Source organism: Montipora capricornis, chromosome 13 (assembly GCF_036669925.1).
Source record: "Montipora capricornis isolate CH-2021 chromosome 13, ASM3666992v2, whole genome shotgun sequence".
In the NCBI taxonomy this organism is placed as follows: domain Eukaryota; kingdom Metazoa; phylum Cnidaria; class Anthozoa; order Scleractinia; family Acroporidae; genus Montipora; species Montipora capricornis.
This window is the reverse complement of record NC_090895.1, coordinates 26,475,632-26,487,296: the sequence shown is the minus strand read 5'-3', so window position 1 is coordinate 26,487,296 and position 11,665 is coordinate 26,475,632. Positions and strand designations below refer to the sequence as shown.

The 11,665-nt window shown below is 39.4% G+C and overlaps 1 protein-coding gene across 1 annotated transcript; it reads right to left on the bottom strand.

The window, feature by feature from the left end:
- Window positions 1-1,018: 1,018 nt before the first annotated feature.
- On the bottom strand, window positions 1,019-9,395 carry LOC138030959 (out at first protein-like). The gene is made up of 4 exons (XM_068878815.1): window positions 9,176-9,395; window positions 8,567-8,701; window positions 7,290-7,464; window positions 1,019-3,295 (listed from the first exon to the last, which is right to left on the bottom strand). The coding sequence occupies exons 1-4, from the start codon at window positions 9,383-9,385 to the stop codon at window positions 3,003-3,005; spliced, it is 813 nt and encodes a 270-aa protein (XP_068734916.1). The 5' UTR covers window positions 9,386-9,395; the 3' UTR covers window positions 1,019-3,002.
- Between the last annotated feature and the right edge of the window lie 2,270 nt (window positions 9,396-11,665).

Below are 11,665 nucleotides of genomic sequence, written 5' to 3'. Positions count from 1 at the left end.
GGTGAGTTCTCCATAGCCATGTTCAAGGCAGGTAGTGTAGGCAGGGTTGCACTGCCAGCCAAGATCAGAATGGGCCATGCTAAACCACGAAACGAACCACCAAAACACCATGTATGACCCCACCATACATTGAATACTAACCGACAGAGGTTGGATTTGAGATTAAATATTGTTTTAGGCCTAAAACGTTATTGCTCCTAATTCATTGAGGTTAAAGGCACGTTCGATTGACCGTATTCCGGAATAGGAATACATGGAATAGAAGTTAGAAATCCTTCGTTTTTACGGAGATTCACATTAAAATTATCAAACACTTGCTAAAATGCTATTTTAAGCATACATCATAACATGTATATTATTATCCTTGTTGCTTCAAAAGCGCCAGACATACCGTTTTAAATCACCACTCCGCTTATTCTTATTCCGGAATAGGGTCAATCGAATGCACCCTAAGATTAGGATTCAGATTAAGACTGAGATTAGGAGCAATAATGGTTTAGGCCTAATCAGGCCTAAAATGATATTTAATCTCAAATCCAAACTTTATCAGTCAGCATTCATAGTGATACATGGTGTTTTTGTTGTTTAGTAATGTCCGATGAGAAGTTCCTTGGTCAGCTTCTCTACTACACTTTTGGATAGTTACGTTATTCCAAAATGGACACCATTGCAGTATTCATTTGTTTCCTTGCAAATTTAGCGCTTGTTGCCTTGTTCTTAAACTACACGTAAAAATTCAAAAGAGTATTTTAACCTTGAACGAGGCAACAAGGGACAATAATTTGCAAACAAATGAAACTGGTGGCCATTTTGGAATAAGGTGTATAGAGCTTGCTACATTTGACTTCCTACATTTTAAATCCAGCTGTTGTCTGGGAAAATTTTTTTACGAAACTGGGAACAGTTACCCTTACATTAGGGTTATCAGTGCAACTCTGCCTGCCTTGTTAGCAGCCCTGTGCTGTAGTCAAATATTGTAGAGGAATACTTGTCAATAGCTAGCACTTGGGTAGCTTGATAAATAACAATTATTGTTAAATTTATTTCATTTTAAAAAAAGGGCATAGAAATACAAAAATTTTGTAAAAGACTATGGTAAAGAAATGTTGTTGACACTTGGTATGTAAATATTATTGTCTAAATATGTACAAAACTTGTTGTATTATTAAAACAAATTCTTTTTAGCAAAGTACAGCTGTAGTTACATGTAGTATTGCATTGCTTTTCTCTTGCCTAATCTCTCGAATAAAACTGACTTTTAACTTACAAAATTAAGGCATATGGCCTAAAAAAAAATGGTACATCTGCCTTTTTTTTGGGATCATTTGAGTGATACCTGGGGCCCGTTTCTCGAAAGTCCCGAAAAGCCATCTCTTAACATGTTTTCAAGGTAACAAAAACAAAATTAACTGTGAAGTTTGACAAATTAAATGCTCTCCGTTCTTGAGTTACAAAGGGAATTGTGACACCCGAAAATGGCCCGTAAAGTTTCGAGACTTTCGAGAAACTGCCCCCTGAACTGATCTTTCACGGTATTTTTTTACTTTTCTATGTTACAATTCTTATAATTCTTATATCTTAAGGGTTTAAAAACCCTTAAGTACTGTTTAATAAATGGACAGGTCCTGGAATGTTTTATTGGGTCTTACCCACATTTAAAATAATTATTAAATTGGAAGGTTGGATAACCTTCAAAAGCTCATTAATAATTCATGACCCAGTAGCCAATCAAAACAATGAAAACCGTCATGTGCATGAGCTTTCAACCCAATAATTAAAAGTACTCCTCATTAGAATCAATTCTTTGTAGAAGAATAGTCATCAATTAATTTATAAATTAATTTATAAGAACTGTGATGCGCTGTAACAATCTATGCATTACACTGGATCTACCCCTCACATTTTGAACATTTGTTCGGACTCCCGAGGGACACACTTTGTGGAATGTTTTTTAAGCTATTAAAAAATATTGCATGTGTTTTATTGGGTCTAAAAACACTTGGCAACGCCTCGTGCGTTTAAACCACGCAGGAGTCAGGGTGGCTTAGCGGTTATCCACCGTGCCTGTCACCTCTGCGACGCAGAAAATATTGTGAAAATGAATATTTTGGTGGTTGCTATTTTGAAATTTAATGTTAAACACTGAAAATATTGTGAAAATGAATATTTTGGTGGTTGCTATTTTGAAATTTAATGTTACACACTGACACTACTTCACAGGAATATTTAATTAAGCTTCCCATTTGTGATAGTGATTTTTCTATGGTTATTGAGACTACTGCTTTTTGTTTGAATTATTTGAAGTTTAAATAGCTTATTCTGTTGTACTTTTACTTTAGTGTGTAACCCTCAGTGATTGATGAAAAGTATTGTTTAACATTGCAATGGCCTTGAGGTTGTATAAAGTAAAGTAAAGTAAAGTAACCATATTTAACGTCGATAACTCGTAACAGTAATTCAACTGACAAACCTGAGGTCGACGGTGCGCTCATTTTACTCCCCCCTCTCCATCAGTGCTCCGTTTTACGGGGATTTAAAGCTACTTAGCTACACGGAAAGGAAAGAAGTCGAAACAAGGATGCGAGATCCGGGAATCGAACTCAGGACCTCTTGCACCAAGGCCGCGCACTAACCGACTGTGCCATCCTTGCTCCTCAAAGCAAGGTTCAGTCGATCCAGTTTTCCTCCCTCATCAAAATAGACTCTCAGTTAATAAAATCTGGGCAGATAACCTTGAAACGGAAAACCTCTGGTATCTCTTCCTTTCATTGTATTAAAAACGAATAAAGTTTCCTTTCTGTCTTTCAAACCCAATAAAACACTGCTGCTCATTTATATACATTACTTTAACTCATCTTGAATTTGTCCTTTGTTTAATCCAGTCATCCCTAAAGTGGCCCCCGAGGATAGAGTAATAATTATCTGTAAGTTTAAAGACCAGAGTAAAAATAAATTATTATCTGTAAGTCTTACTCTCGACTACCTCTACATTGCCAAGAAGGCTATGAATTCACATCCCAAAAGCACTGTCTCCTCTCTGTCACATAAAAATCAAACAGATAACACTTTCCACAAGTTTTGATCCCACAGTGATACTCCATTGGCTGCCCATCATCATCTTTTCCTTGGCAGAGCTTCAGTTGGCAAGGGTACCAGCTTATGCAAACTTCTGTTCTGCAGACACATTCTGCACTCAGTTCTGACGTATCTTTGCAGCCTTTCAATACCTTTATAAGACCTGATTGATCCTGAGAGGCAAGCTCTAATTTGTCAAGATCTTCCCTTGTTGAATTTTCTAATGGAAAGAAAAATAGGTAAAGTGGAACACTTCCTGTGTACATTGTAAAATGTTAAAAAATGCCACAAGACCCAAACAGGCACAGTTTAATGACATTCACATCATAATAAGCTTCTCAAGGATACACCTGTTGTTGTAGTGCTAGAAATCTCGGACACTCTATGGAAGCATAATGGAATGGACCCACCCAAGGGAAGACTAAACTACCAGGCAGGAGTGCGAATGACATCCATAATGTTTGAATTTGATCACCACTGCTCTACTGACTGAGCCAAAAGACCAGACCAGAAGAGGTAGGGGTATTTCAGATCAAATCATGGTCAGAGATTTTTCTGTCTTGTTGTGTTATGCAAACACACTTTGAAATCTGAAGGAAAAAAGGAAATGATTTTTTGATCATAGCAACACTTTAATTCCATTTTCATCTTGTGCAGTGCTAACATCTAACGCTCCAAGAATTAAAATAACATTAAACTCGTAGAGAGTTAGATGGCAGCAATGAACTTTGCATCTGTAGTAAAAGCAAGTGAAACCATTGCTATTCCAGAGTAGACCACCTTTCCATGACATTCAGAGATGTTTTTCCTTTACTGTTTGGGCCTCACGTGTACAGTAGCTAATGCTAGGATTTACTGGGCTTTCTATCCCTGCATATTACCATTAGATAGTTAATTCCATTTGCATCTTGTGCAATGCTAACACTTAACTCTGCAAGAGTTAAAATAACATTAAACTCGTAAAGAGTTAGATGGCAGCAATGAACTTTGCATCTGTAGTAAAAGCAAGTGAAACCATTGCTATTCCTGAGTAGATAATGATATGCATGTGTGCTATTCACAGGGTTATTCCACTGCAGAGTATTTATAACTTGTATGTAATTGTGATCCCAAAACAAGGCTGCCTGTCTCAGTGTGAAAGTAATGTTGGAAATGCCTGAATGCACCCTAAAAGAGACCTACAGAGTTTTTCACAGGTACCCTTTTTCCATTTTAATTAAGTGTACCTTTCTGGGAACATCTTTCCATAATATTCAGAGATTTTGGGCCCCACATGCAGCTAATGCTAGGATTTACTGGAATTTCTATTCCTACAAATTACCAATTCCATAACACCTTAATTAATCAATTAAGTCTGTATTGTATTGTAAGTTACAGGACCAATGAAACAGTTAATGAAACAACTGAACAGAACAACTGTAACCAGGGGCTACCAGGAACAAATCCAACGAGTGGTCAAAGCCGGTTTTGAACCTGAGATCTCCGGATTTCAAGGCAAGTGCCCTAACCACTGGGCCATACTGCCTCCACCATTGCTTCATTGCTTAGAACTCCTAATGAAATGAAATGCCTGTATGCTATTCTCATGCTTACTCTTCTGCATGTACCTATTTATGACCCCCAAACAAACCCATTTGTGGCAGTGTAGCAGTTGGTCATTTTGAAAATGACTGAATGCACCCAAAAGAGACCTTCAAAGTTTTTTTATGGGTATCCCTTTTTCCTTTTTAAATGTGCCTGTCTGTGACCATCTTTCCATAATACCATAAAGACTCGCAGATGAGCCGCACTCGCAGATAAGCCGCACCCCGAGTTAAGCAACTCAAATTTTGGAAAAAAAGTTTTTCATGAAAGAGACTCAAAAGAAATCCAAAGTCGAGACCAAAGTGTTCTGTCTTCATCCAAGGCAAACCCGCCAACAATGGATCGAAAAATCCTTTAAAGTCTTACCCGTAATTTTAGGTCTTTAGTAGAATAAACATCATGTCTACCACTTATGACATATGATTGATATTATTCTGGTATTTGTTCACAGGTATTTCTCCATTCGAGTCAGTTTTTCCATAGAATTTTGCGCGTAAATTTGTTGTTTTCTTGCATGCACTGTGCGAAGCTGTGTAACCAGGCATAATATCAGACGATGGAATACTGGACACCTTTCCCAAATGGTCTCACAGATAAGCCAAACCTACGATTTTGATCGCAAATTTTTGGAAAAAAGGTGCGGCTTATCTGCGAGTCTTTACGGGTACTCAGAGATTTTTCTCTTTCCCATTGTGGGCCTCACATGTACATGTAACTAATTTCTAAAACTTACTGGGATTTCTATCCCTGCAAATTATTATTAGATATTTAATTCTATTTTCATCTTGTGCAAAGCTGACATCTACAAGTAACTCTCCAAGAGTTAAAATAACATTAAACTCAAAAAGAGCAACATGGCAGCACTGACCTCTGTATCTGTAGTAAAAGCAAGTGAGACCACTGCTACTTCTGATCAAATGAAATGCATGTTTTCTATTTGCACGGTTACTCCACTGCAGTATTGTAACTAGCACCTATTCATGACCCCCAAACAAACCTGTCTGTTGCAGCGGGGCAGTTCAATGGTCATTCTGGAAATGGCTGAATGCACCCAAAAAGAGACCTACAAAGTTCTTGAAAGGGTACCCTTTTTCAATTTTAAACGTGCCTTTCTGTGACCACCTTTCCATAACATTCAGAGATGTTTTTCCTTTTCTGTTTGGGCCTCACATGTACAGTAGCTAATGCTAGGATTTACTGGGGTTTCTATCCCTGCATATTACCATGAGATAGTTAATTCCATTTGCATCTTGTGCAATGCTAACATCTAACTCTGCAAGAATTAAAATAACATTTAATTCGTAAAGAGTTAGATGGCAGCACTGACCTCTGTATCTGTAGTAAAAGCAAGTGAGACCACAGCTACCTCTGACCAAATGAAGTGCATGTGTGCTATTGGCAGGGTTACTCCACTGCAGTATTGTAACTAGCACCTATTCATGACCCCCAAACAAACCTGTCTGTCACAGCGGGGCAGTTCAATGGTCATTTTGGAAATGTCTGAATGCACCCAAAAAGAGACTTACAAAGTTTTTGATGGGTACCCTTTTTCCATTTTAAACGTGCCTTTCTGTGACCACCTTTCCATAACATTCAGAGATGTTTTTCTTTTCTGTTTGGGCCTCACATGTAGCTAATGCTAGGATTTACTGGGGTTTCTATCCCTGCATTAAATAGTTAATTCCCTCTGCATCTTGTGCAATGCTAACATCTAACTCTGCAAGAGTTAAAATAACATTAAACTCGTACAGAGTAAGATGGCAGCATTGAACTCTGCATCTGTAGTAAAAGCAAGTGAGATCATTGCTACATTGTACTCCTGACTAAATAATGAATATGAATGTGTGCTATTTGCACGGTTATATGTAACTAGTACATATTTATGACCCTAAAACAAGGCTGCCTGTCTCAGCTGGTCATTTTGGAAATGACCGAATGCACCCTTTTTCCATTGACCCCTCAAGAGCCGTAGGATGACTCCAGTCAACGAGTAAAATTGTCTGGCGTTAGACAGAGTAAAATCTGTGAAGTTTCACTCCCAGGAAATCAATGTTTTAAAGTAAATTCAAGTCCTTTACACACTGTACTACTACTATAAATTATATATTTATAATACATATATCAGTTACTATAGTCAAGCTACAGCTAGTTTTTCGCCAGGTCATTTTATGGGTCCAATGCAATGCATAATGTGGGTGATAAATTGAAATTGAAATAACAAAGAGCTGCAACTTGAGGAAAAGTGTGAGAAATAAATTATTTCTTGTCAGATTTATAACATATCAAATCCATTGAATCAAGCAACAAAAAAGGCTCTTAAACTCAGTAGGCCATACTGTACAGCTCATCTTCTTGGTCAATCACAGCATCCTCTTTGAGAGATGCAACAAGCAATCTTCCTTCCAACCCTGGTCAGAGTTATTCTCTGTCCTTGTGTGGGCCCATTTCCATCAGTAGGGCTAACGCTCACATGGTTCATATGGGATAGAAGTCTAGCACTTCACATTACCCTCTATTCAGTTACATGTAACTCTGTTTAAAATATAAGTGCTACACGGCCAACGTTTGAAAAAAAAAAAACAATCCCTCCTTTCCTTACAAATAAACTTTTGTCAAAATTGATATCTTGCCTTTCAAAAGAAGCTTCGGATTTGTTCCTTCGAACAATACTTTGCCAGCATCTTTACACAATTCAGATATCTTTTCATCTGTCGCATTCCTTGAATCCAAATATACAACATGATCCATCTTATGAGGTTCACTTCCTAAATCCTCTTCAGGAACTCGGATTGTGCTTGGGTTTTTCTGTAAATTAAAAAAGATTGTCCACTGTCATATGGCATTGCCTAAATGTACATAAGCAAAGTCAGCAACACCTCTTCTCCATCATGAGAAATTCTGCTTTAATATAAGAACATTTGGGTTTCACTTTACATTTTGTACTTGTCAAGTGGTCATGTACGGTTGGTACTTTAAGTAGGGTTATTAAAGTGTATCATGATACGGTGTAATGATATGTAATACAATTAACATTTATCCTGTGAAATCGTGTGGAATATCGCCTGATAATTAGCTGACGAGTCCGTAGACTGAGTTGGCTAAAATCAGGCGACATTCCGCAAGTTTGAGCAGGATAATGGTATTATTATTCAACATGTTGGTGACAAAGCACAATTTTCCACAACACTAAGGGTGCGTTTGATTGACCATATTCCGGAATAGGAATACATGGAATATAAGTTTAAAATCCTTCGTTTTTACGAAGATTCACATTAAAATTATCAAACATCTGCTAACATGCTATTTTAAACATATTTTTATTATCCTTGCTGCTTCGAAATGCGCCAAACATACTGTTTTCATCAGAATAGGGTCAATCGAACGCGCCCTAACAAGCTGGTCGCAAATGCTGTTCCAGAAAGTATGAGAAAGTCAACAAACATTATGTCAATGTCTTTGAAGGTGAAGAAAGTTATGAGCACCCGTCAAAATTTCACATTTGCCCTCGAAGCTTTGCTTCTCAGCTGAATATTCATTTTTCCAACAATCTCTCAGCCGCAGACATTATCAGCCGACATACCAGCCGCCCGAAGGGGTACCCAGGTATATCCCTTTACAGCCACGTATGTCCATGTATAATTATCCATGCACACCTGACGAAAACTGTTGGCTACTCTTTTCCCTAAACTGAAGTAATCAAAGGCAGATTCTCTCAACCTTGAGATTAAAATTAATTTTGACAATGACAGCAGTTACTTAGTTATTCTACCCAAACCAGCCGCCATCTTCAAATTTGATTGAAACTCCTGGGACAAGACTCCCTCCTCGCTAGCTGGTATCACATTGAGTTGATGTGAGAATCATTCAATATTTTTACTTTGTTGATTAACTTTGTAAGCCAACTAACTTGTCTTAATTTTGACATGGAATCAGATGATATCATCTCCTCCTCTCCCAGCTCTGTTACAAAGCACATGGCTTCATATGAACTTTCAGCTTTATCCATTTCCCCAAGAACAACAACCTGGAAAACTTTGCGTTTCTAAAAACAAAAAGTAACAATCTTCACATCGTTATTTATCATCACAATTTAACATGCAGGTGGTAGAACAGTACAAGACATCCTTTTGTTTGCCTGCGAAAAACTTTAGGTGTGGAAATGACCCCGTATTAAAGCATAGGTTTATTGAAAGGTCGTTCTCTTTATTCCTCATGCAGTTGGCTCCCTTAGCTTTTAGAATCTCTGTACGGTGGCCAATTTACATTATCAACGTTAACTCCGTTGATAAAACCAAATTTTTGTATACTACTTCCCCACCGACGCAGCACCACAGTTTCTTTAGAAACTACCCCTTCATCCCTGTTGAGAAGGATTGCCTGACAAAGACGAGAGAACATGCCCGACTAATCTGGATGGAAATTAATTCGGTCGTGCCTCTCTGAATCAAAATCAGAGACAGTTAGGATTAGTATCGCGTTTACGGTAAACGAATTTCGAGCGAAATGGCACACTCACCAAACGAAAGTCGATGTAAACTCTAACATAGCGAGATCCATGCGTCATATACTCGATCGTAACGTAGTCTTTTTCGGGATCAGCAAAGAAATCCTTTTGCACGACATCGCCATCTGTCGCTTTAATGTTGACAACCAGATTCAAACTACCAGGCTGCACAAGAAAAACAAGCAAAATTATAGAATGGACCCATACGACTTCCATCGCCATCTTAGCGGATCGTATCATCACAACGGATTATGGGATATATATTGCACCCGATTCTGTACATTTCCTTTTGTGTACCCACCCCTACCTGGTGACGTTCGTTGAATAGGATTTTATAAATGTGCATCCTCTCCCTCCAATGGCAGGACTAAGCACAGTCTACATAAAAGGACAGAATAAATTGAGAAGTGAAATCTCTCCCTCCCTCCCTCCCTCCCTATGAATCCTGGACGGGAGAGGCGGCTTCCATCATTTTTCCATTATGGAATAGCCTGCGAGCAAGGTTATTGCACGCACGGGCTAGAGGCCCGTTTCTCGAACGTCCCGAAAAGCCATTTGTGAAACTGCCAACCGCTTGTTTTGGAAAGCCGATCTTTTAACATGTTTTCAAGGTAACTATAAGAAACGTAACCGTGTAGTTTGACGACTTAAATCCTCTCCGCTCTCGAGATACAAAGGGAATTGTGCCTCCCGAATATGGCCCGTAAAGTTTCGGGCCTTTCGAGAAACGGGCCCCAGGAGCTCATTAAGGGAAGTCTTCCAGCTCGTTCCCAGTTGTCCTCACGTGAAATCAAACGTGACTTCAACTGCGACTGTACAATCTACTTATTGTGGCCATCAGACGCTCCCCTAACCTTCGAGACTTGCTGGTTTCAGCTAACTTATCCACTAATGTAATTCCGCACTTCTTTCCGGTTCTTTCCGCTGTGGCAAAAACTGCGCTATCTGTCCTTACATTTTCCATGGACTAACCAATTACACATTCTTCATCCACTGGCGAAACACGCCCCATTAATTCCAACATAACCTGCGGAACTAAAAGCCTCATCTACCGTGATTCAATGTAACAGATGTCACCAACAGTACATAGGAGAAACTAAGCAACGAGTAAAGGACAGCTTTAATGAACATCGCTGCACTTAAGATAAGGCTAATCCCGGGGGGAAGGGGACTCCCATATAAAAAGGGGAGGGATGCTTGTCGTCTCGCTTAGGGGTGTAAATTTCGGACTTTGGTCCCAATTAGGGTGTTCTGGGCAAAACGCCATCATACACTGTATGTAGCCGTGAAGGTCTCCTTTAGGGTTGCGCGCGAGGAAATGTAAAAGTGGTGAAAGTATTAGATGATAATGTCTTTGCCATTATTAAAAGTCACGGTATTCTTTGTTTCTCTTTGTCTTAATATGGTCTCTTTTAAGGGGTCAAAAAAAGCCTGGGCCACGCCCAAATTGGTCTCCTATAGGGGTTTAATTTAAAATTTTCGACGAGCATCCCTCCCCTTTTTACATGGGATTACCCTCTTGCTCGAAATATTTACTTTTTCCCTGACTGCTAGGACTACTAAATATGTATGTAGAGAGTTATTGCGCATGTGGGGATCGTTTTACAATCAGCCACGCCCTTTCGTTGGAAATGGTTGGGTTCGTAGCACAGACATGATGGCATTCGGGATCTTTTGACCCCCCTGACCAGTAAAGTGTGCAATAATGTTGCGTCGGAGCCACGCCTACAGCCTCTCGACAATGAACGATTTGAGCAAGGGTCAGCAGTCACAAAGGTCTTTTGTTCCGTTGGTGAACAATGTTATTGGTAGAAAAAAAGGAAAATACTCATGCTGTACGTGTAGCACGCATTTCAGTGCATTTCTTTGCCGTGCTCCACAAATCACCAAACCGTTCGGGTTTTTACGGTTGAACGCGCACACACATAAACGCAACCTCGTTCCCAGGGTCTCTCTTTTCTGCCTCCATTGTCGTTGGGAAACGACAACGACAATGGAGGCAGAGAAGAGAGAGGCTGCGAACGAGGTTGACATCAACGAACCATTCGTTTGCTCTCAACCTAGTTCCCAGGGTCCTCTCTCTTCCTTCCTGCCCTGGGAACGAGGTTGTTGCTATCTTTACTAAACGATACTTGGCCTGTATCAATACAACGTGAAAAAGATGAAATAATATTTATATTTTATAGTGATGTTTTCGTTGACTTTGCCGTGTTCCTTGCTTACACTAGGGAGTTTAAGATCTACGGCGCGACGGCAAAGAAAACGTCACAAATTTCGCATAATTAATAGGGACCTTAAGCACGCGCGTTTTTGAGACGAGGATGGCAACCGGAAGTGGCCTGATTTCCCTTTCAACTTGTCTTCACTCAACCACATTAGAGATGATTAGTATAAAAATCTAGGAGACACCACTGTCCTGGCACGCGAAATGTTCTCTTCCGGTTGCCGTCCGCGTCTCAAAACGCGCTTGCTTAAGCTCGCTATTTAATTTAAAGACGACGG